This window comes from Dipodomys merriami, unplaced genomic scaffold, assembly GCF_024711535.1.
Source record: "Dipodomys merriami isolate MVZ:Mamm:240054 unplaced genomic scaffold, mDipMer1.0.p SCAF_26, whole genome shotgun sequence".
NCBI lineage: Eukaryota > Metazoa > Chordata > Mammalia > Rodentia > Heteromyidae > Dipodomys > Dipodomys merriami.
Window position 1 is genome coordinate 20,440,137 of NW_027204048.1, and position 27,638 is coordinate 20,467,774.

General features: G+C 43.0%; 1 protein-coding gene across 9 annotated transcripts in view; it reads left to right on the top strand.

Moving 5' to 3' along the window:
* Nucleotides 1-27,638, top strand: part of LOC138837023 (transducin-like enhancer protein 4) — a 142,352-nt gene that overhangs the window by 99,934 nt on the left and 14,780 nt on the right. For all 9 annotated transcript variants that reach the window (XM_070035801.1, XM_070035802.1, XM_070035797.1 and 6 more), the window contains 6 exons: nucleotides 19,832-19,951; nucleotides 21,131-21,184; nucleotides 21,888-22,040; nucleotides 23,193-23,325; nucleotides 24,565-24,758; nucleotides 25,201-25,277. In XM_070035801.1, coding sequence (XP_069891902.1) covers nucleotides 19,832-19,951; nucleotides 21,131-21,184; nucleotides 21,888-22,040; nucleotides 23,193-23,325; nucleotides 24,565-24,758; nucleotides 25,201-25,277 — 731 coding nt within the window. The remainder of the gene's footprint in view (nucleotides 1-19,831; nucleotides 19,952-21,130; nucleotides 21,185-21,887; nucleotides 22,041-23,192; nucleotides 23,326-24,564; nucleotides 24,759-25,200; nucleotides 25,278-27,638) is intronic.

Below are 27,638 nucleotides of genomic sequence, written 5' to 3' on the forward strand. Positions count from 1 at the left end.
GTCCTGATGACTTGAATTTATTAGTATTAATCAGATAAATTTGTTTCCTGGTGATAAAATTGAGCCTACATAATCCAAGAAGGGTTCGAATGCATCCTCACAGCTCTCCTTCAGTATTTTGTAACATTGCCATTGTTTTCACTTCTTTATATCTGTGGCCAAATTATGGTTGTTCTTTGGCCTGTAGAATCAGAAGTGAGTGGTATAGATGGTTCTTCGTATTTTTGGAACTCAGAAGCATCAATAATCTTTCTTCTGAAATTCAGGCTAATCTTACCAAGTGCTCTTGGGTGAATTTTTGTGGTTTGAATTCGTGCTTGTGTACTAAGAGTATCAAACCCGTAGCTTTTGTTAGCAGTGAGTGTGAGTGATGTAACAGGTTCTATCAAGGGAAGTCCACATCAGCGAAGTCAGTGAGCATCTTCTATAGAGACCAGGCGGCCGCTGGGTCAGGTTTTCTTTTGTTCTGTTGGCCAAATCAAATAGACCAAGGTGAGTACTTGTTATATAGGTAAAAGAAGATGTAAAACATTGAGGTACTATTACAGTCTAGCTACCACCATGGTCTTAGAGATGAAGGAAAATCTTTCCCAGTGGGAAAACTGTGAACTGTGGTCCCACAACCTAAGCAAATGCCTTATAATTTGAGCCCCTGAATCCTCTTCCCTGCGTCTCCTCATTACTACACTAGAACCCGCATATTAGAATGCTTCCTAAGAAATAGCCCATGCCCAAATACGCACCTTTGTGTTTGAAATAACACAAAGAATATTGTTTCCAAGACAACTTTGGTGAAATGTCAGCTTTTTCATCGTTTGAAACCCATATGAGAAGTGTTGTTATCCACAGTCCTGCTGGGTAATTTGTGTACTGCAGTAGTTTGTTTGGAAACATGCCTGTTGTTCTTTAAAATATGCTTAATGCTAGATTAGAGAACAGATTTTTTTTTTCTGTTTATGCAAGCTCATTTCTAAAGCATTTAAAATAAAGAGCTTGGGCATGTATGGTATTTAAAAACCCTTCACATGATGTTTTTAAAACAGATCAATTTCAGCATTAAAATGTTAGGAATTCAGCCAAAGAAAATTCAGCTTGGAGTGTATAGCTGTAATGATAATGTATTATAACCGTCTTCTTTGAAAGTAATTGTAGCAGCAGAGTTGAACCTGGCGAATTATATAATTTAAGAGTGCCAGAACACAGTTGTTAGGGGGAATATTCACGACTTTCCTAAACCAAATCAAAGCGAAAGATTTTATTATGAGGTATTTAAATCATAAGAATAGTCATCAAAGAATATCTAAAGATAACTCATTTCAATTGAACAGAAGGTCATATGTCTACATGTAAGTTATTACACTTAACTGCTTGAAAGAGTGTTAGGATGTAAGAGAGGATGATTTCTGATTTTTAGCTTTTTCTTGAATTGAAATTGCCTTGAGTTTACTTATTACCTAAAAGTACTGTTAAATCTGAAGCCTTATAATTGAGATGTTAACAAAATTGATCATATCATTCAGGTGTATCATTCAAAAATTATTTTAGAAGAAGAAAATTTTCATGTATTCTTGCTTCATCCTTAACTGAATAGACCAATATCGCGAGAACATGAGACATATATATATATATATATAGAGAGAGAGAGAGAGAGAGAGAGAGAGAGTTTTCATTTTTTTTTTACAACAGCTACTTTGTCCTTTCTGCTTCTGTCTTCATTTATTCAAGATTTTTGAGTCAGTGAATACTTGCACAGTTAGATTTATGATGATAAACTCATGCCATGTAAATTTGGTTCTTTTGGCGGAGTAGTACACGTTCTGTCAGTGGTTCTACGGGGAGGGGGTAAGAGGGAGACATGGACAAGGAGGATGGGGTCAGCCAGTGCCTCTGTCTTGACAGTGAGGCTAAACATGGACCTGGTAAGACAGCTGGCTGGAATGAAGCTACTGAGACATTGTGGAGACATTTGTCACTGTTACTCAAAGGGGCTACTCTAGAACATTTTTCTTGTTGAATCTCTTTGTGGTCAAGAACACATGCTTCATGAATGGCTGATTGTCAAATCTCTGAACCAAAAAGGCTGCTTGCTTGTTTGCCATTCCTGGGGCTTGTACTCTGGGCCTAGGCACTGTCCCTGAGCTCCATTTTGCCCAAAGCTAGCACTCTTATCTCTTTTGAGCCACAAAGCTATGTCTAGCTTTTTGCTGTGATTAATTGGAGATATGAGTTCATGGACTTTCTTGCCCAGGCTAGCTTCAAACTGTGATCTTCAGAAATCAGCCTCTTGAGTAGCTGAGCTTATAGGCATGAGCCACTGTCACCCAGCTATGTTTTATTATTATTATTATTATTATTATTATTAAGATGTCTATTACGTTGGTTCCTGATGGTTCCTCAAAAAGATAAGTTTCAGCTCTTATCCCTGCTATTTGTGAATGTGGCTTTTTGGAAGATAAGGTCTTGGTAAATATGATGAAGTTTATATGAAGGTTGCACTGGAATAGGATTTAGCGTCCAGAACCTCAAGATAAGAAATCTGTTATTTTATACCACTGAGAATGTGGTAATTTCTTAATGGTAGCTCTGGAAATCTCATGCAGACCCCAAGAGTAAAGTTCATCTATCAGTTTTGTTTCCTCACCAGTGTAGTAATTGCTGTGTGAGCTTTAGTACCGTGAGCACCTACATACAATAAGACACACATCTTACATATTGGCAGCTTCAAAAATCTTCTTTAGTCCTGAGCCAAGTAAGTAAGTGCAAGCACCAAACTCAGGATTGGAGAAATACAGTGGTAAAAAGGACGAAAAGGTGCCGCTCCCTCATGCAGCTCATATCTTCCTGGAAGAGATGTATGAGCTGTGTAGTTAATTATTCCGCCATGGGTGCCATTTGCTTTCATGTAGTTTACATTTTTGTTTTCCTCCTCCATCTTAATGGACCTTTGACTCCAACCGTAGACGATGTGGTGAATGTGCCGTGTTCCCTGCTCCACTGAGGCCAACTAAAGGTGTTCAGAAGCACGGGTCCCACGGGCCGTGGATGCCGATGCTCATGGTGTGCAGAAGCACCGTTCCCACGGGCCGTGGATGCCAATGCTCATGGTGTGCAAAAGCACCGTTCCCACGGGCCGTGGATGCCGATGCTCATGGTGTGCAAAAGCACCGTTCCCACGGGCCGTGGATGCTGATGCTCATGGTGTGCAGAAGCACGGGTCCCACGGGCCGTGGATGCCGATGCTCATGGTGTGCAGAAGCACCGTTCCCATGGGCCGTGGATGCTGATGTTCATGGTGTACAGAAGCACCATTCCCACGGGCCGTGGATGCTGATGTTCATGGTGCCCTCGGAAGTGTTCAGAAGCACCGTTCCCACGGGCTGTGGATGCTGATGTTCATGGTGCCCTCGGAGGTGTTCAGAAGCACCGTTCCCACGGGCTGTGGATGCTGATGTTCATGGTGCCCTTGGAGGTGTTCAGAAGCACTGTTCCCACGGGCCGTGGATGCTGATGTTCATGGTGTTCAGAAGCACCATTCCCACGGGCCGTGGATGCTGATGTTCATGGTGTTCAGAAGCACCATTCCCATGGGCCGTGGATGCTGATGTTCATGGTGCCCTTGGAGGTGTTCAGAAGCACCGTTCCCACGGGCCGTGGATGCTGATGTTCACGGTGTTCAGAAGCACCGTTCCCACGGGCCGTGGATGCTGATGCTCATGGTGTGCAGAAGCACCGTTCCCACGGGCCGTGGATGCTGATGCTCATGGTGTGCAGAAGCACCGTTCCCACGGGCTGTGGATACTGATGATATTCATGGTGCCCTCGGAGGTGTGCAGAAGCACCGTTCCCACGGGCCGTGGATGCTGATGATATTCATGGTGCCCTCGGAGGTGTTCAGAAGCACTGTTCCCACGGGCCGTGGATGCTGATGTTCACGGTGTTCAGAAGCACCGTTCCCATGGGCTGTGGATGCTGATGCTCATGGTGCCCTTGGAGGTGTTCAGAAGCACTGTTCCCATGGGCTGTGGATGCTGATGTTCATGGTGTGCAAAAGCACTGTTCCCACGGGCCGTGGATGCTGATGTTCACGGTGTTCAGAAGCACTGTTCCCACGGGCCGTGGATGCTGATGTTCATGGTGCCCTTGGAGGTGTTCAGAAGCACTGTTCCCACGGGCTGTGGATGCTGATGTTCATGGTGTTCAGAAGCACCGTTCCCACCGGCTGTGGATACTGATGATATTCATGGTGTCCTTGGAGGTGTGCAGTCTGCATCATGTACAATCAATCATCTGTGCTAGCACAGTGAATACAAAAATAATAATAATAAAAAACAATTTCCCATGTGGAGACCTCAGAGCTTTTCCTTCCTTCCTTATCCTTCCCCATCCCTCAGCTCCCTTTCCCTCCCTTCCCTTCCCCTCCCTTCCTTTCCTTTACCTTCTTTCTTCCTGTCATACAATTTAGACAAGAGTCCAAGGCCTATGCCCAGTTAGTTTGAACCCACATCCGCCATCCCCCTGCCATTCTCTTGAGCCCTCCTTTCTTCGCTTCTTGCTGCTGTAAGTTACCACTTGATAGCTTTTCACAGCAAGTAGACCTCATTTCCTCCTCCTCTTAGGAACTAGGGTATCCTTCGAATCAGAGCATTATCTTCTGGGATCATTAAGTTCATCCCTTTGTAACCTTATGTGACTCATCTCCTGGGTTCAGGTTTCTATCTACATAAAAGGAGGGGCTTGAAGTAGACCAGAGTTTTTCACACTTCAGAGGAGCTTTAAAGAGCACATGTGCTGGTTGCCGTCCAGATTCTGAGCTCATAGGTCTGAAGAGGTCATACTGGATGGAGGTGTGTGTTCCTCACAAGGTGGCTGGACAGCAGACCACAACTCCTGACTAATGGGCTGGGGGGCTTCCCGATCCTTTCCACCCGGACAGGACCCCGTTCCTGGTGGCAGCGAGCGCTGTGTGGCACCCTGGGAAGGCCCGCCCACCCTGCGGGTCTGCACCTGGGCAGTGTTGTGTGAGTCTGCCAGAGCAGAGCTCCAGGGGGACCTTGGGGCCTCTGCCAGTGCTTGAGAAAAGCCCTGCTGTTTGTAGTTACTGTTTTGATAGCCTGACTCATTTTTTTTGGTTTTGGTTTTGGTTTTGGTTTACTCCAGGCTGAAACTAAGCCCAGTGTCTAACGCATAATTAGAGTACTTTTCATGTTGCAGTTCTTTGGCCATTTGCTTTGGGCTCCCCATTTCCTTCAATCCCCAGTAAGGGTAGATTTATGGCCGTCTTCATAACTATGATTAAGTCTCTCAACTCTTTTGCTTTATGTGGCGTTCTTGGCCACTTAATTACATACACTGCATTAAACGGCGTGCTGGTGCTGTGGGTACGGACGGCAGTGTGGATAGGATCTTTGGGTTCTGTTGGAAAAATGTCTCTGTGATACACTTTTGAGCTTGTAAACAAGTGCTGAGCATGCATAAATTCATTTTGAGAAATTATTTCTTTATTACTATTTAGTTGAACTGATGGTGACACTAAACATTCCAGACTTTGATGTTTTTATACGGTATTCTTTCCCACTAATTAACTGCACTAATGAAGTTAATTAGTGGGGGAGAATGCCGTATAAAACATCAAAGTCTGGATGTTTAATCACAACTTAAAAAGAACTTTTATACTCTTAGATTGCCAAATACGTTCCAATTAGCTGAAGGAAGGTCAAAAATTCTGTTTCCCCCTCTGGTCTTCAAAGCTTTTCCACACTCTCTGCTAGCTGGCAAAGGTATTTGAGCCTGAGTGTTAATCTAGACAAGCTGACAGTGGTATGTAGAAGACGAACTGTCTTCCCATAAGCTATATGTAACGCAGAGTCAGTTTCTGCAAAAGACACTAATGACCTCTCCTTGAAGGTACTGATGGAAAATAAGGGCAGTGGACAGAGTCGTGGGTTGTGTGTTAGCTTATTTTCTGTTGTTACGCAACAGGCTGGTATTCCATAAAGGAAAGAGGGTTGGCTCAGAGATTTGATGCTAAAGGTCCAAGATGGAGTGGATCCATTCATGAGCCCCTGAGGAGAACCTCACGGTTTGCAGAAGGAGCACATGCAAGAGATGGCAGGGCGAGACAGGAAGCACTGGGACTCGGGGCCAGAGCCGCGCCTTCTTGGAAGAACTGCATTTCATCCTTTGGGAAGGCAGCCGCCTGGTGACCTGAATACCCCACACGAGGCCCCACCTCTTAAGAGTTTCACCACCCTTCAAGAGACTTAACTTCTAGTATGTGGTCCTTCAGAGGACACACACACCATAGCCAACCATATCACGGGCATCTGTTTTTCTGTTCTATTCTAATTTTATTAGACACCCTATTATTCTATATGTTACCATGGACCACTTCTTTGCCACTTGTCTAATACCTCTTAATGAGTTAAAGAACTATGTATTTAAAGGTATGAGATATAAAGAACTATGTATTTAAAGGTATGAGATATAAAGAACTATGTATTTAAAGGTATGGGATATAAGGAACTATGCATTTAAAGGTATGAGATATAAAGAACTATGTATTTAAAGGTATGAGATATAAAGAACTATGTATTTAAAGGTATGAGATATAAAGAACTATGTATTTAAAGGTATGGGATATAAGGAACTATGCATTTAAAGGTATGAGATATAAAGAACTATGTATTTAAAGGTATGGGATAGGAGGATTCTGAAATGTTAATTATTAAAAATTCTTAAATGACCAGTAGTTGAGCAAGAACAGCAAGAACTCCTTCTCAGGTCATTTCCCTGTGGTATGTATTCTATTAATTATTTTAAAATCAAGCAGAGTTTACAATAGCAACAATGTAATTCAGATAAGCAGTTACTGTAATTGACCTTGGCAAGGAGTGCCCTTGGCGTTCAACACAGTCTGCTTAAATCCTGAGGATGGCCAATTATCTCATGATACCCCCACTTTATTGAGATCATTGTTTCAATTATTGCACTCAAACTATATCGCTGTCACATTGTAGAGTCATTCATGGGAACACTGCATCCAAGCATTCGGAAATGTGTAGAGTGGCTAGCTAGCTAGCCTCATGTGAGGACAAGGGTGTGATTGAGTTTTTGTTTTTCCTGTTTCCCACCTCCAAACAGTTATTTTAAAGGTTACTTCTTACCAGTTCTTTGTCCTGACATGATGAACTGCAGGGAGGTGAAGTGGAGGATCCTCCTCTGACCTAATTGTGCTCTTGTAAAGATCTCCAAGGTGATTCAGTGTTAATAGGTAATCAGGTCTAGTTGATTAGGAGTTCTAATTGACAGCAATCTCATGGCTCCTCCATTATCTGAATGTGCCCTAGGTCAGAAGTTGTCAACTTCAAAATCACCTGGGAGCTTTCAAAATGGCCATACCTAGGCCTTTGCCCAGGCTCACCCTCTCTGGAGAGACTGGCTTGATTGCTCTGGGGTGGAGGGAAAATTGGACTTAAAAAAAAAAAATTGTCTTCCCCTTCCTTCTTTCTCCTCGTTTTTTAAATGTTAGGCATAGGTTCTCTTGATAAGCAGCCTGTGTAGAACCACTATCCAGACGTTAGACTATTGATTCTTTGCTGGCTTGTCTCTTAAGTCATAACCCAGTCCAGATGATGCTCTCTACCTTGCTCTCTCATTCTATTCCTTCCCGAACTTAGCTGCCTCATAGACCTGAAACAGCCTCATTCAAAGGTTCTTGGAGTTTTAAATTTTGTTGCTGAGAATCTAACCTCCCTTTCATTTGTCCTGACTGCTACTGAGGCTGAGGGCTTCAGCCTTCTTGTATGTAGTTAGAGTCATCTGCTTGAAAGAGGCCCTTTCCAAAAACCCTGTTGGGTGTCTCAGCTTGCAGCATCTCAATCAATTCCTTTCATAACTTGTTGCCATTTGCACTTGTTTTTTCAACTTTATCAATAACGTCTTTATTTTTATGATCTTAACTAAAACTAATGCCCTAGGAGGGCAGGTTCTTTATCTGCCCTTTGCGTTGTATCCTTAGCGCCTTGGGGCCTACTGAGTGCCTGACATGTAGTCATAGTAACATTGTATTTCGGGGAGTTACAGGCTGCACTCTTCCTACCCTGCCACTGTACCTGCTTCCTGACCCCAGAGCCAGCCTGCAACCTGGGGTGCAGATGTGGGCTCTACTCGGCCACCATAGCTTAGGATTATCTTCAGAAAGCACATTCGACTAGGCCTTCAGGACACCAAGCCAGGAGACAGATGAGACTCAGCCTTAAGAACATTCCATCCAGAACGTTTGCATCTGTAGAGATATGGAAGTTTAGAAGTGTGTATGCTGCCCTATCACAGAGCAGCTCTTTTCTAATAACACATGACAACATATCTTGCAAACGAGGTGTTTAAGGCCCTAGGGAAGCGGTCTTCAGGCTTGAAGACTATGCCACTGTTTTTCCAAAGAAGGCTGAGAATAGACAATCATCGCAGCTCTCTGGATTTCTAGCCGCCTAAAATAGCTTGCTGTCCACTGTGCTTTAGGGGCAAGTTCCATAAATAAACCACAAAAGGAATATCGTTGTCTCAATTAACTATCATTGACTACTTTAATCCAGTTGGGCCCCAAAACGAAATGCCCTAAACGGGGTAGTTTAAAAAACAGAAAGCCATTGCTGTGAGTCTGGGAAGCTGGGGGCTCCTGATCAAGGTGCCTTCTCCTCTGTTCGGTGTCTGAGGAGGCCATGTCCGCACATGAGTGAAATGGGTCGAGGGGTTTCTTCAGGTCGCTTTTCCCAGCTTACACATTCCCTTCCTGAAACTTCCATCCTTGATCTGATCATCTTCCAAATACTCTCTCATGCTCTATGTTTAAGTTTCAACATAGGAATTTTGATGAACATAAACATTCAGATTATGACAGGAATAATCCTGTCGGGTAAATAACCTTCTCTCCAGCTGGCAGGTATGAGAAGTGAAGCCTGAATAGGCTAACTTGCCTAGAATCACACAGACGACAATCCTAGAGCCAGGCACATTGAAACCAGAGCACCGTCACGTAGAGTACAAGCTGATCCTATCCCATTCCCCTCCTCTAGATTCCCTGAAGTGTCAGTGCCGTATTCGCGTCTGTCCCTGGTGTCTAGGACCCGGGAAACAAAAAGGACTTATTCCACTTAAGTTGTCGGATCCAGTACCAGCCTGCCTGTAGCATCTACTGTTCTTCATACAGATCAAACCTGGTCTTTCCATCTTTTAGTGCACACTGAGGCTCCCACCCCAGTGGTCTGGCCTGTCCAGGTGTGCATGTTTCACCTCTGACCTCACTTACCCACTCTTCATTCCCAGTGGAGGGAAGTCAGTGAATATCTGTCTTAGCCAACTTCATCAGTAGCTCAAATGTCTGTGACATGATGTGTGATTTAATTCCATGCACTTAGACACTTTCTTCAACACACTAGATTGTGACGTCTTCTGCATATAGATTACTATTCCTCCGGTATTTAAAAATCACAAGACAAGATGCGCAAGATAATTGAGTCCTGGCTGCACTCACAGAGGGCTGTCCTGTGATAAAGACATGCATGTACATGTATGCACTCACAGAGGGCTGTCCTGTGATAAGACATGCATGTACATGTATGCACTCACAGAGGGCTGTCCTGTGATAACACATGCATGTACATGTATGTACTCACAGAGGGCTGTCCTGTGATAAAGACATGCATGTACATGTATGTACTCACAGAGGGCTGTCCTGTGATAAGACATGCATATACATGTATGCACTCACAGAGGGCTGTCCTGTGATAAGACATGCATGTACATGTATGCACTCACAGAGGGCTGTCCTGTGATAAGACATGCATGTACATGTATGCATCTGTGAGAACAGAGGCAGACCAGAGTACGAAAGTCAGGTCTCTGAAGGAGTTTTGCTTTTATTTGTTTGTTTAGCAAACACTTCCTTCATTGTCCTTGTATAACAAAATGAAGGCTGGCCATTGAACTGTATTTACTGTTTAATAGCGAAAGTATACCAGTGAGCTAGAGCTTTCTTTGTAATAAAATAATGATTAATTGGATAGTAGTCACCTCATTTCTCCATATGGAGAGCAAGAGTGTATTCTTTCAATCCATTTTCAGCATGCTGCTATTACTGCACCATTCAGTTCAGTGCCAAATTGCAGTTGGCTCCATTTAGTTCTGTTTACTGAGTAGCACTGTAGTGATTAAATGTCACTGGGTATACCAAGTATACAAAAGTAATTAACCTAAAAAGGACGTGATAGAAAAAAGGTCAACAACCTCTTTAGCCCATAGTACCATCAGCTAGACTAGGTATTGACAGAGGTATTGCTGGTAGAGCTGGGGCAGTGAGGAGAATATGGAAAAGGGAAGGGAAAGAAGGGAGGAAGGGAAGGTCAAGGGGCAGGCGTATAGATTAGTATCACACTTGTCTGGGATAGCAGGTAGGCTGGGGGCCTAAGGTTGTTTTCACGCCTTATAATTTAGCTCTCTGACCTGTAATTTGGGGAGAGGTGGGCTACGGCTTAACTTCCCTGTCAACATTTTAGCTCTGGTGAGAGGACTGTATTTTCCTGCTTAAACCACGGAAGTCTTGAATCAGCCTGTTCTTCCCGTGTTTTTTGGTCAAACTCTCATCTTCAGATCCTGTCATATGAAAGCTACCATTTGGAATCATTTCTTTAGAGCTACTTGAAATTGTATACATACGTATCTCTCTGTCAATTGCTTTCTGTATAGTATACCAAAGTCATAATCAACTGATAATCAACTGATCCTTAATATCAATTGATACTAATACTATGTGGCTTGATATACTAAAATTTTATGTTAAACTCTAGGAATGAAACATTAACAAAAATCAACCCATGGAAAGCTCTTTTTTTTATATTTCCTTTAAGAAAAAAAGCCACACGTATTATATCTGTTTGGGCTCTTTCATCATTTGTTTGTGGTGACTTACTGTCTAAAAAGCGGGTGGGGGTGGGTGGGAGTTGTGCTAAGGCTATTTCTGTTTACTGCAGACCTCCTTGGGGAATAAATGTTGTATGGAAATCTCCAGGTGTCACTATTCCCTAAGGAGCCCAGAAAAAACTGCTGATGGCTGCATCCTTCCTGTGGTCGATCTAACCCACTTGATGTGATTCCTTCCCATTTAAGTCTTGGCTTCTCAGTGGTCTGACTTCAGGGAGACGCGTTTCCCCCTGATCACAGCCAGTTGATGAACACAATGTGAGTGACAGAGAGTTGAAAGTGGCCTCCCTTAGGCCAAAGAGTTTTCCATTTAAGCAAAAAAAGAGTTGTAAAATGGTTGCCTTGATGCGTGTATTCAGTAATGCTCCAGGTACCCTAGCCAGAACCCAGCCTGACGCTGGCCTTGGAGAAGGAGCTACATACACCTTGAGAGTGCAGAGGCAAGAGAGGAACCTGGCGCCTGGCACTGGCTTATTGGCACCATCCTGACCCTTATTTTGTGTTTTTCCCTTTGCACTGTTTCCTTTCACTATCGTTTTATCATAGTTCTGAAAATTGTCACCCTGTCACTTTCAAGATCACTACATTTGAAGGTTTCCTCCTTTGGTTTACCCCGGACATCACACGTAGACACACACAGGGCTATGGAGACTGCAACCGTCATTGTGGTACATGCCAGGGAGACCGAGTAGACATGCTGTTGGGAATGCACAATCTCGAATCTCTATATAATAAAAATCATACGGGGGCAAACCAGAAGTATCCATGAGCAGATTCCATTTTGTGTTCATTTGGTCAACAGCAGTTCAGTTGAGGCATTCAGCCACATGCTGGGTTTCATGGTCATCCAAACAACTGTGCTCCCGGCCTTCCCTGGACTTCCAGTCACATAGAGAAGATAAGCAAATGAAGTGGTAACGGTGATACATAAATGAGAGGAAGGAAGCACACGGGTAAGCATAGGGATTTACAGGAGGGAAAGTATTGGGGGTTAGTCAGCTCTTCAGAATGTGATGTTTAAGTGGAAAATTAAGATGTATAAATATGCTGGAGAAGAAAGTAAGTTCTTAGAAGAGCTATCTATACAAAGGCTCTAAGAAGCAAAAAAAAAAAAAGCTTGGAATGATCAGTGCTTAAGGAAAGATGAGATTCGAGAAGCTGGGCAAGGACCAGAGCAGGCCTGTAAAAGAACTAGGTATTTGAACAAATGGACATGTCGATGGTGTAGACCTTTGAAATCGTGTGGTCTGTTACTGTAACCACAAATCATGGGTGACTTCTGGTCGGTCCAGATCGAGATGGGCTATAAAAATAAAATGCAAACCAGATTTTGGTACTATTCTAAGACAAAGAATGAAAATATCTCAGTAATTTTGATATTCCTTATATATTGACATATATTGTAAAACCATGGGTTAAGTAAATATGTGATAAGGATTAGGCTTTTTTTTTTTAACGTTTTAAGAAGACTTGTGAAGTAGGAAAATGCAGAGTATATGTGGGGCTCATTCTGTTTGTTTGCCAATGCGTTTGAAGAACAACTCACTTTAATATTTCGTTGAAAGACCTTAAGGCCAAATGGCTGATTTTTGGAAATTATTTAGCCATTTTATGTAGTAGGAAAACCTGGAGTTTCTGATTAGCAACCTTAAAACTGCTAGCCAGCCTTGGTTTAAATTGATACATTGTTATTTCCTTCTGTGTTCCTGCTGAATTGCACTCAGATATTGTATAGAGTATATTTGCATACATAATGCATAAGAATATATATGAGGCTCTGTGGAGTTAACACTCTTTGGAAGAAAAAATGTTTAGCCTTTCAAATAGATTAAAACAGTTTACGGGGAAAAATAGTAACATGAAAAGACTTTCTTTTCCAATAAATTTTAACGGTTACCAAAATGGGGATTCTGGTCCATTAAAATACAGCTTGCTAAGTCTTTAAGCTTACTTCATTTCTCTGAGCCCCTACCCTATTTTGAGCGTTTTGGAAGTCACTATTAGAATCTGTTGATATTTTTATTCAGAACAGAACACGGCATTGGAATAGGTTTAAATCCAGATCACTCCTCCACTGAAAACAACAACAAAAATCAGAAAGGACGCTTTTCAGCCCCTGTCCACTTTTGGTCAGATCTTACCATATTTACCAGTCAGACTCGTAGTATTTATTATTTGATAGGTGCAAAACTAAAAAAAAAAATATCCAGAAGAAGGTGGCCAGTATATTTGACTATAGTTTGTACAGATTTAGCATACAAGATTTTTCAAGTCCTTATTCATGTGGGAATTCTTAGGGGAGGGCAAAACTCATAGGAATGTTAGGTTTTCTAAACTTTGAGGAAGGCCATTGGATTGAAGGATAGGAGATCGCTTTGGGCTATCAGATAGAATAAAAGATGCAAGTAGTACAAAGTCACGTGTCCTGGCAACTTTTTATTACAGAATCTGCAAACGTGTCCGACTGTGCCATAGGTAACGATTGGACTTACTCACTTGGGCTTTGGGTTCTCCTCTCCATGAGGAGGAGGAGTGCTTGCTCTCTCTCCTTTCCCCAGTTGCTTTCTCATACGGCCCATAGCTTGCGGCGCATGCAGACTGTGATTTTGAAGGGAGGGAAGTTCAGCTGCACACACAAGCCTCAAGCCTGTATCCTCGGCATAAAGTGTCATGTTCCATCAGCTGAGTTTGCAGATAAAGTAACTGTGTTCAATGAAATTTCTGGGGGGGAGCCAACAGCCTTATTCCAGGAAGAGGACATAACAGTCAAGAATCCCCAAGAGGACATTAAGATAATATTGTAATTTAAAATCAATTGTATTGATACTTTATAAATTATTAGGGCATTTCATCCTGACCAAGTCATACATAATGCTGAGACCATGAGAACAAAGGCATGAACAGTTGAAGATGTTCTAGTTTCTAGTACGTGAAGGAAAAATAAAAACACAATAAGCCTTTTACATTGTGTACGTCTTGACTCCTGTTGGAGGAGAAGGTGTGTATTTATTTCACTTAGCTTTGTGTGCCTGTGTTCAGTAAACACTGTTGAAGGAGCCCATTTGTGGAGTAGGATTATACAGCGGTGTCCACACCTGTCAAGGAGAAAGAGCTCTTCATGCCAGCCACTGTGCTTTAGGACAGGACTTCTTAATCCTTACCTTTGTTCCTACTCACTGAGAACTGGAACCTGGAGAGAGGTCTAGTAACTTGACTAAATTCCTGTTGCAAGTGGCATGGCCTAGTCTTGCAGCTAGCCCTAACTGACTTAAGAATTGTGAACACCACCTCAGTCATTCCTCTGACTGCCAGTTCCTCTGGTTTGGTACCATTTTGAATTTATCTTGACCCAAATTTCTTCCACCAGAGAGACACAAAGACAACTTAAGTGTCGGTTCCAGAGCTTGAACTCAGGTCCTAGATGCTGTCCCCAAACTTTTTTTTGCTCAAAGCCAGCACACTACAACTTGAGCCACAGCTCCACTTCCAGTTTTTTTTTGGTAATTAATTACATATCAGAGTCTCTAGTTTCCTGCCTCGGCTGGCTTTGAACTTTGGTCCTCAGATTTCAGCCTCCTGAGTAGCTAGGATTACTGACGGCTGTCTGATAATAGAACATTTTTAAAGAGCATGAAATGCTATAGGGGTAGAACTTTATTGCCATCAGACTATACATTATAAATAGATTATATTAAATCTTCTTTTAACAAGAGCAGGTCACCAGAAAGTCCTAGTCATTTTTGAAGGTGAGTTTTGATTTATGTTAATTTTTAAAAGGCAAGTTCTGTGACGGTTATATACAGATTGTGCTTTTAATGACATCCTTAATCAGGAAGGTTATAAAAAAAATTCTTGACTGTAATGAGCAGTAAACTGACACCAGTGACTTGACTTAGAGCCTTGCCATGTGCACTTTTTCAACAGCAGCATACTATAAATTTTATACTAATTTACATACATTTGCATGTGTTACGAGTTAATATGTAATACTTTTGCATTTGGGCCAAATAATTTTCTTTTTAAAGTCTTTATGCTTTTCACAACTGAGGATTATTTCCCCTATCAACTCTGTTCTTTCAGATAATGTATTAAAATGTTTTTATCAGTTCTAGTTTTGTGAATGAGTCTATATACGTAATGTATGATATTAATACTATAAAAAATCTCGATGAAAGGTACTACTGTGATGAGGTCTTACGTTAAAGCTATTACATTTATTTTAAACTTGAAAGTATTTCTAAACTACGGGCTGTTTTGAGGGCTCCGGATGGTTCATAATTGTAGGCCCCTTTCCTCCTGTAATTTGGTTCCGTTAAATGGAAGGAGCATTTTGCATCTCTGTGCATCTGCGACAATACCTCAGCCTTTCTGAATTGAGTAAAGCCAGTAGAATTGATTTCTGGCCTGTGTGTTGGCCTCTGGCTTTTCTGAGAGGTTGTGGAGGAATTATAATTGAGGACTTAGCTTTTGGCCTCAAGAAGTGGTCTATAGGGATATCCCCTCTCTGTCCTGCCCAGCATACAAACTAACCCTAACTTGTCCTGACCCCGATGCACAATTGAGAATGCCTGAATGAATTACAGCTAGAGAAACAACGTAATTTATAGTCTAAAAACCTAGGCTGTTCTGGCGAATAAAGGAAAGCCTGGACAACAAAGAACAATCCAGGACTTAAACATTCTCATGATACCCTCTGCCTCTTTGTTACTCTCTTTATCTGTTTCAGTCCTTTGGTACCATGCAGATAGGGCTTTTAAAGACCATCACTAATGGGCAAGTGAGCCATAGCCAGTGAGTTTCAGGATGCCTGATCTTCATTATCCACTCAGCCTTTCACTTTTTTTTTCTAGTTGTGGTCTTCTAAGTAGGCAGGGATGTCTGAGCTTTGTACCTATACAAGTGGCAAGCTTGGGGTACATTTGAATTCAAATGAGAAAGTATCTCGTGGAGACGGTATGGAATATTCCTTACAACTGCCTTGAACAGATCCATGATTGCTCATCATCCCAGTCTACAGTCGAGCTCAACACATCTACCTTACTCTTTAAATTACCCTGGTAAAAGTGTACCCTCTAACAGGTACACTCAAGGTTATTTTGCCTCTTGTGGTTTGGACGTTGCTCCTTCCTGTGACTTTGCATTCATAACCTATCTGCTGATAAGTATAATCAAAATATAGTGAGAAGATTGTCTTTAATGTCCCTAACTGTATAGATTCACACATTGTCATGATGCAGCTCCAGTCAGTTTCTGAGGCAATAAGCTACAGAAATAGCTAACCTAGCTGACCTTTTAAAACCATAATAGAAATTAAAACAGGCTTCACTGCCTTTATCAGTATTTATTTGATTCTTCTTTATTCACATGCCCAGCCTATATCGAAGGGGCAGAGTGGTGATTTCTAAGATTTATGATGTGAATCTCAGCCAAATCCAATTGGATTCCAGAGCAATTATGTTATTAGAACATTGCTTATTGCCCTCCTGCCCACTGCAGAGATTAACCTTTAAATGCTAGAGATAATTAGCTACCTTATCATTTCACTAGCAAACTCCAACGTGTAACTCTGTCCCGCAGTACAAATTCAAGAGTAAATGCTGCCCACATGACCAGAAATGGCCACCTCGAGAAAGCCAGAGCCAGTGAGTGAGCATTAAGGTCTAAGTAGACATTCCTGTTTAGCATCAGATCTTAAGAGAGTAGTTCATCATTGTTTAGAAGCCATTTTTCCCTTTTGAAAAATAACTTGCAGTAGTGGAGACAACTTGGTGTGTAGTGTGTTAGCATCAACAGGATGAACATTTCTTCTTTTTGTAAAATGTCAAATGAGGAGGAGAAGGCGCCTTGAGGTGGACAGGAGTGAAGAGAAGCAGAGCTGCGTTCTGCCAACTCCAGGGAGTGGTCGGAATTGGTGAATCAGTACTCTAATTGATAAAAATTAGTGCTCTCATGCCTACAGTTTCCAGTCGAATTGTTCACCCATATATCCTGTGCGTTTTGAATCGAGACTGAAGCAGGCCTACCGGGGCATGGTGACCCGTTTGCGTTTAGAAACATTTCTGCTGGTTCCCTGCTGCTGGCGGAGCTGGGCACCTCCAACCTGGGACACCACGGCCTCGGTGGGAGGTGGATTTGTGTACAAACCGAGGTACATTCGTTGCACATGCTCCAATCATCAAGTGAACAAATGTTTTAAGGGAACAGGACGAGTGAGTCATTCCGCTTGACAGCACCCGAAGCAGCTCTGAAAAAGGACATTGGAACTGGTTCTTAGGGTTGAGGAGGCTGCTCACAGATAGATAACTGAGTGAAAGAGCCCTTCTGTAAGCCAGCGGAAAGCTACAGATGCAGGGGAAATACACAGCCCTCTGGGAACACGACATGTTAATGTTGGAGACATAGCCAGGGCTGTGGAGTGGGTAAGGAAAAGAGGACTTTGGAAGCAGCTACACTCAAGAGTTCAAAATTATTTCCTGTGGATGGAAGGGAAAAAAGTGTGTGTGTGTGTGTGTGTGTGTGTGTGTGTCTGTGTGTGTGTGTGTGTGTGTCTGTGTGTGTCTGTGTCTGTGTCTGTGTGTGTGTGTGTGTGTGTGTGTGTGTGTGTGTGTGTGTGTTTTAAGGCAGAGTAAAGACAAGTGGGTCAAAAAAAGTCTGTCTTTGGAGAGTAAGCAATTCCACAAATAAGGAGAAAATGGATGATATTCTGGTATGAAATATGTGGGTGAGGCCTGGGCTCATGGGTTCAGTGGTCATAAAAACCAGATTGCATTAAATTCTGATGTGAAAGTGAAGAGGGAACATTGAATCAAGTGTGGTGTCTTGAGAGTGAAGGCTGGAGCTCAGTGGAGATACAGATAACAGAGTCTGTACTCTGCTTTTAAAACTGCTTAAAGGGGCTGCGGATGTAGCTTCATGGTAGAATGCTTGCCTAGCATGTACAAGATTCGGGCTTGGCAAAGGGCTGGGCCCCACAAAGACAGAGTTAGAGCTATCCAGCCCTCATGCTGGTACCCATTCATTCATGGCTGCCATCTCTATCTTCCACTAACCACTACCCTCCAATAATATGTTTTAGAACTGCCACAAAAGAGAATGTGGAAGTAAAATGGAACCTAGAGCCCCAAAGTTCTGGATGTGACACTGCTTCCTGTAATTTAAAGGCCTGGTAAAGCTTGTCTACCTTCATAAATGTTAATCATTACCAACAGACACAAAAAAAGTTCAAGTGAACTACATATGAGATACAGAAGATAAGTTATAGACCAGGAGAGCTTTACTGACAAGTTCGATGAATGGATTGTTTACATGCCTAGCAAAGATGTTACTGTAGAGATTGATTCTCTGTTCTCTGTAGGACTTTCTTCTCTATCTCCAAATGTTCTTCTTACTGCCTTCCAAGACTATCCTGTTCTTTCCAGGCTGAGTTAGTTTTGCCCTCGGGAGTCCCTTCCTGTGTGCCTCTCCGAGGAATTTGCTAGTTCCTCCTTAGCAGCGGCCCAGGGCGGGCCGCCCCCTCCCGCGCCTCTCTCTCACTCACATCTTCTCTTGGGGCAGTGACGGTCACTGGCCAGTTCCTCAGGACACAGCGGCTCTGATTCCACTTCTTCATCCGTAGGTCTAGACTCCACACCACCCAAAGGTGCCCAGTCGCCACCTGCTCCTGCTGCAGAGAGAGGCCCGTTCCGCCTTGTGCTCTCGTTAGAGCCGCTGGCACTGCGGGCTTCCCTCAGTCAGCTTGTTCAGAGCAGAGGTGGGAATTCGCAGCCTGAGCCCGAAGCTGGCTGCGAGCAGTGCGAGATGTGAACCTGGTTTGGTTTTTGGTTTTTGGTTTGTAGCTCCACTCAGCTTCTTGAGATCCCAGAAGCAAAATCATAGCTGACTTACAAAAATTTGAGTCAAAAAGAAAGGAATTTCCTGGCTGCAGGTGTTTTCCTGTTATACTGCATCTTTGGGGGAAAAACAAAATCTTTTTCTCTTTCACTTTCTCTTCTCTTCCTTCTATTTCACACCTCTCTCCTCCCCTTCCCCTCCTCTCCTCCTCTTCCCTTCCCTGACTTTCTCTGCCTCTCTGTCTTTCCCTCCTTCTCTCCTTCCTTTCCATCCTTCCTGGGTGTACTAGGCTTGTAACTCAGCGTGATCTACCACTTGAGCCATGCCCCCAATCCTCTTTGTTTTAGTTTGATTTTATTTGAGTTCTCGTGCTTTTGCCTAGATTGGCCCTGGGCTACAGTGTTCCTACCACTGAATTCTGAGTAGCTGCTTTACGGTGTGTGTCACCATTCCAGCTTGTTTATTTTGCCTTGGCTGGCCTTGAACCACAATCTCCTATCTCTGCTTTCTGAGTAGCTAATATAGGCATGTACGTCACATCTACACTCCTTTTTTGAAATTGAAAAATGGCTAGGTATTGCTTAAGTTCAATTCTGTATTAGGACCTCCAAATAATGGCTTCTCATTAATCTGCAACCTTAAAAGAATTATCTTTTCTTCCTTTCCCAAGCTTGCAGAAATGTTTTAACAGTATGATATGAACGTGTACTTGAGAGCAAACCCATTCTGAGTTCCGTTTATGCTCTGCCTTACTGTCCTTTCTTATTCCTCTCCTCCCTGACCATCTGTTTCCTGTTCCTTGTTCTTTTCCTTTTTCCTTACCCTTTCCACCTTGTCTTACTCTCCTCCTTCCCCTTTTCCTCTCTATTTTCTTCTTTTCATCTTCTCCCCTCTCTCCTGTGTCCTCTTAGCTGCTTTCCAAGTGTATGCCGCAGAACAAAAACGTAAAAAAAATCTCAAGTGATATAAAAATACAACTGCTAAATGAGTGGTATTTCTCAGCTGTGCTTTTGCTTTCTAATTCTAGAGCTCTTCGGTATCCCCATCGGCCAGCTTCCGAGGTGCTGAGAAGCACCGGAACTCCTCCGACTACTCCTCAGAGAGCAAGAAGCAGAAAACTGAGGAGAAGGAAATTGCAGCACGTTACGTAAGTTCATTTGTCTGTGCTTTTCGGAAAGCTAGTTAGCTTTGCTGTTTATCGCCATCAAGACAACGTTCGTTAGGAGAAAAAAAATACGTTACCTTTCTCCTTGGTAGTTCTGAGTTGCTGAAGTCCTGTGTGTGTGCAGCAGCTGCATGTCTTTTTGTATGTGAGAAGCTAGACTCTTTATCCAGCAGCTAATAAAAGATTTGGGGATTCTGTGTTATAATTTCAGAGAGCTGTTTGCTCCCTGCTACGTATTTCAGGGTGCATGCATTTTCTGTGACTTAAAGGAAAAGGTAACATCATAGGAAATTTGTTAGACTTGTGTGTTGAGGAATCTCTTAGTAAGTTGTGTGGACAGACAGGTAGCATGTCCCTAGCCTGGTGGAAGCTCCTGTCTATGGAGGCCTGGAGGTCCCTCAGCAGAACGAGCTGGAGGTGGTGGCCACTGTGTTGCAGCAGGTGGTTGCAGCTCAGTTTCCCTCCTGAGAACTGCAGACCTCACAAGAAGCCAGAAGCCGGGGGGTTTGCCTCTCACTTCAACAGTGTGGCAGCTAAGTTCCAAACGCGGCCCACCCCTGCAGAGCTGCAGTTTGCAGCTCTGTCTACAGTCATAAGCCACTCTCCTCCATTTACTTATATTTGCCTTTTTTAAATTATGAGCTTACATTAGTGAGAGGGGGATTTCATCATTATATTTCCACATGGGTTTTCAGTATATTCCATTTAATCAGACCCCCCCCGTGACTCTCGAACCCCTTCCAGTTTATTATTAATAGTTGCTTATGTATTTGTAAAAAGGAACACGTTTTTATGTATTCTCTAAATGCTGTGTTTTTACATACTGTAAGTACAGTATCTAAAAGTGTCTCTCCATTCACTTAAGTTTTTGTTGTTCTGTATTTTTTAAAATGAATTCAGATGCTGAAACGGAAGCCCTTTGCACACTTACTTAACGAAAATTTTCTTTAAAAGGCAAATCTCCATTTTCTAAACTGGAAAATGGAATCACTGCCCACCTTACCTACTCTTCATGAAGATTAAAGTTAAGCAGATAGGAGTTGATGTTTGTTTTGATCATATATGAAGAGTTTAGTCGGGATTCATGTTGTGTGCATCTCGCTAACTCTGTGGATGCTTTCGTCTGGGGCTGGAGATGATGTTTCTTCTTTGTGTGTCCAGGACAGTGACGGCGAGAAGAGTGATGACAACTTGGTGGTGGACGTCTCCAACGAGGTATGTTCTAGAGTAACTTGACTGCCCACTCCCACCCAGCTGCAACGAAGGCTAGCAGACACACCAGTAGGCGCTAAAACAGTGTTGTCAGTGTCCTTATGAAGCCATGTGCTGTTTAGGTGAGAAATTATTTGATGTATTCCTTGAAGCTTTCTGTTGTTGTTGCTGTTCCTTGTCTGGGATGAGCAAGTACCGTTCTCTGCCAGTTCAAGTCAGCGTCAGAAGTCAGTGGTCAGATCTTACTGCCAAGCAGATTGCAAATGGGTGGGGCTTTGTTATTTGTTTTATATCAATAGTCTAAACTCTGTATTGTTTTCTTTGGTCTTAAAACCAAATACATACATACATACATACATACATATATATATATATATATATATACACATACACATATACATACACATACACATATACATACACATACATATAGATACACTTATTATAATTGATATTATAGTTAATACATAATAGTTGTATAATATACAATATATAATTATATAAATAACATAACTTAGTTTATATAATAAGTAATAGACAATGAATGTACAGTAATTACTAATCTGTATAATTTGAGGGATTGTTATCTATTCTAGAACATAGTGTATTTTAAGGTAAACTTCTAGCTAACATCTCAGCTAAAAAGAGCCCCTGTGCTGTGCTGTGCATGAGCGTAAGTGTTGCCGCCCCTGGTATTCCTTTGCAGGACCCATCCTCCCCGCGCGGGAGCCCAGCGCACTCCCCACGAGAGAACGGCCTGGACAAGACGCGCTTGCTCAAGAAGGACGCCCCCATCAGCCCCGCCTCCATTGCCTCTTCCAGCAGCACTCCCTCCTCCAAATCCAAAGAACTTAGCCTTGTGAGCAGCTTCTCTCCGTCTTCTTCCTTACCGCCGGTTTAAAGACAGATTTAAGATTAGATTTGATTTTAAACGGTATTCACATTTTTACAGGGCGTTGATTTCCAAATGATGTATATGTCCAGTGTTTTATGTTTAGTTAGCCAAAGTGTTTTTAGGGTAGAAGGATCTACTAACTTGTCAGTAAAGAGTGTTTCTTTTGGAGTGTTTTTGTAAGATTAGGAGAGGGACATGGATAAATGGAGATACATCTCCACACTGGGGTATGAAGACAGGTTGTAGTTCAGCATGAACTTGGGGAATTCAGTGTCATTTTCTTACTAGGTTTGCTTGAATTACCCAGCTATATTTGACTGCAATAATGTTCCCCTTCCTACCTAAAGAATAATCTGGCACTTATAAAAGTCTATCTTGACTCACCACAAATCACAAATGCAAAAAGGAACTGCTTACAAGCCAGGATAATCTCCCTGCATGCCTCTTTCTGGGGCTGTGCCATTAGTGGGATTTTTGTGTGGTCCATCTTTTTGCTTCACTAATTATGTCACTCTTTATTTCCTTCACTTTAAAAAAAAAAGCTGAATTCAGTTTTCAAATACCTTTGAGTTCACAGCCAAAGGAAAGAAAATTCTACAGTTTGTGTGCAAATTAAAAAGATACATCTAGCAGAAAGACTGCATTAGGTTTTGTTATTTTGATTTTTTTCTGCTCTCTGCTGCCCTTCTGGCCTTTCTATGGCATCTCCCTGCTGCTGAGTCTCTGTGGAAGTTCAGGTTTGGGTCTTTCTGATGGCACCTGTTACCCGGGCAAAGCCGGTTCCAACGTTACAGTTCACTGGGTACCACTTAAACCAGTCGTTCTGAACCCAGAGCCACCAACAAGTAGCCCACTACCCATAGAACACCCTGACTTGTCAACACTTTTTTGCCTTCCAGCTCAGATTTGTTTTCTAGAAATGATCAGCTCCATAAAGTCAGCTTCACTGCATGGTCTCTGAATCCAACCTCCTTTGCTTTTCCTAGGTCATTATTAACGTAAAAAACCAAGCCGAAGAAACCCTTTCTTTTCTTTCATTTCCTTTGTGTTTTGTTCACCTTCATATTAACACTTTTGTTAAATCTGTGTTCTCATGGCTGGTACATCTTTTGTCAGAATGAAAAATCTACTACTCCCGTTTCAAAGTCCAGTACCCCTACTCCACGAACAGATGCGCCTACCCCTGGCAGCAACTCCACCCCAGGACTGAGGCCTGGACCAGGAAAACCACCAGGAGTGGATCCCTTGGGTTAGTGAGACAAGTGTTTTTCTATATTTATATTTCTGTTTTTATAAAGAAGTTAAAGTGATTAAGAAGTACATTAAGCTAGGTGCCATTGGATCACATCTGTAATCCTAGCTACTCAGGAAGCTGAGATCCAAGGATCACGTTTTAAAGCCAGCCCAGGGAGCAAAGTCCCTGTGAGACCTGTATCTCTAATTAGAACCACTCAAAAACCAGAAGTGGTGCTTTGGTAGTTCTAGCCTTGAGCCCACAGAGGCCCAGGGACTGTGGCCAAACCGAATTCAAGCCCAACAACAACCAGCCAACCAAAAACAAAAACATTAACATGACGACCCAGGGTTGGGCTACTAACCAAAAGCTGTTTATCCTCAACTAGCCATGTTTAGCATATAGAAGGTAATCAGTAGAACATGAATGCCACCTGGTACTGGGAGCGGCTCCTTATAATCCCCAAGGGATTGGGGTCTGGAGGATTAAAACTCAAAGCCAGACCAGGTAAAAAATATGCTGGACTCCAATTCAAAAATAACTAGCAAAAAGCTGGGCTAGAGACATGACTCAAGTGGCAGAATCCATCCATAAGCATAAAACCCAAGTAAACCCAAGCCCCTAAGTTTAAGTCCTGGTACCAGCAAGAAAGAAATATATCTATATGAGCCAGACACCAGTGGCTGGCTCATGCCTATAATGCTAGCTACTCCCGAGGCTGAGATCTGAGGATTGCAGTTCAAACCAGCCCAGGCAGGAAAGGCCATGAGATGTATCTCCAATTAACCGCCAAAAAGAAGAGAGTGGGGCTGTGGCTCAAGTGTTAAAGTGTTAGCCTTGATCAAACAGCTCCAGAACCAGAGCCCTGGCCGTAAGTTCAAGCCCTAAGGCTGACACAAAAAAAGAAGAGGAATGAATGAATCCTCTGAAGGCTTGAATGACTGTTGAGGTTAAAATTCATTCAGTTGTTCTATAGGTTGGTTTGGGTTTTTTTTTTCCCCTACCAGTCCTGTGGCTTGAACTCAGAGCTTGGGCACTGTCTCTGAGCCTCTTTGTGCTCAAGGCTAGCACTCTCCCACTTTTTTTGCCTGGGTTGGCTCTGAACTGTGATCCATCCATCTCCGCCTCCTGAGGTCACAGGCATGACCCACCAGCACCAGGCAGGCTGTCGTTTTTTAAAACATATTAAAAGGCGTCTTCAGGACCACTTCATGTACTCTTGGTTTTTCCTCCCCCTTCCACTGTGTCCTGCAGCGTCCAGCTTAAGGACTCCCATGGCTGTGCCCTGTCCATACCCCACCCCGTTTGGGATCGTCCCTCATGCTGGGATGAACGGGGAGCTGACCAGCCCAGGAGCTGCCTACGCTGGGCTGCACAACATCTCCCCGCAGATGAGCGCGGCCGCCGCCGCCGCCGCCGCCGCCGCCGCCTACGGACGCTCCCCTGTGGTACGCTCAGCGGCTCTGAATGCACTTCGCGCTGGAGGAGGTTTCATAGACGTAGGAGAGTGTATTTGTAAATTACGCTGCCTATGATTATGTCTAGGGGTTTTTGTTGTTTGGAAGGTAGAGAGTTTCTTTGGCTTGCATCTTTTAAAATTAATATTGTTTTTTGACATTTTAAACCTACAGAACTAGATTGCCTAGAATAATGAATATAATTAGTTCTGTGCTTCTGTTAGGTGCTTCACTTAGTATATTTGTTTGATCTGAGTTCCATCCCTGCATATGGGAGTCTTAGATCCCTGTTGCTTTATCAATAAATGCATCTGCTCCTATCTTTAAACATGTAATTTCAAAAGATTGCCCCGGGTTTTAGAAAAGAAACTAAGATAAAACAAGTGGATATAATTGTGCTTGTGTATGTTGTCTTGTTTGGGAAACATTCTAGGTGGGATTTGATCCACACCACCATATGCGTGTGCCAGCGATACCGCCAAACCTGACCGGCATTCCTGGAGGAAAACCGTGAGTACCTTGTGACTGCCACGCCCTCCTCACTCCCTGCGCCTTTTAGAATGTGAGCACAGTTAGCGTCGGGTTACTAGTTTACTTTCTTACTTGCAACATATTTTTAATTTCTCTAGCACGAGAAAAGAGGCAACAGGTTGGGTTTTGCGTGTTCAGTTTAAAACCTTCATATTGAGGGCTGGGAAGGTGGCTCAGTGGTAGAGCGCTTGCCTTGCATGCATGAAGCCCTGGGTTCAATTCCTCAGCACCACATAAGCAAAAAGAAAAAAGCCAGAAGAGGTGCTGTGGCTCAAATGGTAGAGCACTAGCCTTGAGCTGAAGAGCTGAGGGACAGCGCCCAGGCCCAGAGTTCAGGCCCCACAACCGGACCCAAAAAAAAAAAAAAACATAACCCCTTCATATTGAAAGGCACAAGATTGATATGATACGAAGAGAACAGTGGGGACAGAGGGGATGAGCTAACTCAGCAGTGGTACTCACTAGACACTACGCGCTGGAAGTGAACTGTACAATTTGGGGGAGAGGAATTGGGAGGGAAAAAACTGGGAGAAAATGAGGGAGGGGATGACACTATTCAAAAAGAAATGCGCTCACCTGACTTACCAAACTGTAACCCCTCTGAACGTCACCTTTTCAGTAAAAATAACTAATCCTTCAGGTTGAAGAAGGAAATGAAAGTAGCCAAGCAGCCCCAGCAGGGAGGCTTCACCATGACATGACTATTGCCCATTTTAAGGCGATTTGTTATTCTAAAAGTAGGATTAAGCCTGCTCCTGTAATCCTACCTACTGAAGATGCTGGGTTCTAAGGATAGCAGTTCAAAGCCAGCCAGAGTAGGAAAGTCCCTGAGACTCCTACCTCCAGTTAATCACAGTAAAAACTGGAAGTGGCACTGTGGCTCAAGTGGTAGAGCGCTAGCCTTGACCAAAAGGAGCTCAGCACCTAGGACCAGAAAAAAAAAAAGTCTAGTTATTATATGCAAACATGGATGTGCCAAGCCAAGCCTCAAAACTACCCCAAAAAAAAATCAATCTGTATTTTTATTTCAGTTTATTTCTAGAATTTGTCATTCTTGTACTGGGACTGGACACTTAGAAGTTAATGTGTAGCCCACTTGAGTTGTAGGAGACCAAACAAACATAGCACACTTGCCTTGCCGCCTTCTCTAGTGTATTCTAATCTCCCAGCATCTCTCTTCGTTTCCATGTAAATATACCTTTTTATTGCTCCTCAAGCTCAGATTGTTCTAAGTTGGCTCCATCTTCCCAGATAGGAGGAGTGTACTCTAAAGTTCTACCAGTTCTTTCTTTAAAGTTCCAGCTGATTTTCCCTCTCCTGGGAAACATGCCGTGTAGACTGTCCTCGCCCTCTGCCTGCTGCCTCTCCAGACTCCAGTGCTGTCCAGACTTGAATCTCAGTAGCACCAAACGTCCTCTTCCCCGAAGACTTCCTAGAGGCTTGCCTATGAGAGCATTTTCTGTGAATCTTTCTTTCTCCCTCCCAGTCTCTGTGGCTCACTGCCTAACTTCAGGTCTCTCAACTTCCCCACTGCAGCAAACAATGCCAGCTCCATAGACTACTTGCTCAGTAAATATTTGACTGACTAATAAGGGAAACAAGGCAAATTAGACTTTGAGTTCCTTGAGAGTTGAAGGTATAAATATCAATTACCATAAAATGCTGTGTACCTGTGTGTGTTTTGCAAATAGTTGTTGACTGACTGACAAGTTTTGTTGACCAAGAACCCTGATGTATTTGGAGGTGAAGGTTTGATCTATTTCAAACAGTGACTAAGTAACAAGGTCATGGGGCTCATCAAATAACAATTCAAATACCTAAAATCCCGCAGGAGCAGGTGGATGAGCTGGGGGAGCCACAGGGGCTCCCGGGAGGGGGCGGGCCTGTCTCTGCTGGTCACCAGCAGTTGCACCTGAACTGGAGTGTAGCCATTAGAAGGGGGCTTCTTCTCGGGGTTGCTGCTGCTTTGAGGCAGTAAGGAGGATGTGCAGAGGCAGTCTCGATTTAGAGGCTGGCCCACTGAACTACCATAAAATCATAGTTGGTCTGACTCAGGCTGCTTCTGACCTTTCAGTTAGGCGTTCCTCCTTTGTAAAGCTCAACTCTTGGCCTATAAAGTTTTAAAGATACATTTGGGAGAGTTGATGGATTGAAAGCTTACTGAGAATATTTGTTCCTAGAAGTGCGAATACCTGATCCTTTGGAAAATGACTATACCAGGAAAACCAACAGGCCTATGATGTGGTTGACCAGTTGACAGAAAATAGAGTCAGGATGATGGTAGAGTCAGGGTTGCTTTGTGATTTTTGCATGTTGACCACTAAGAATAATGACATCACC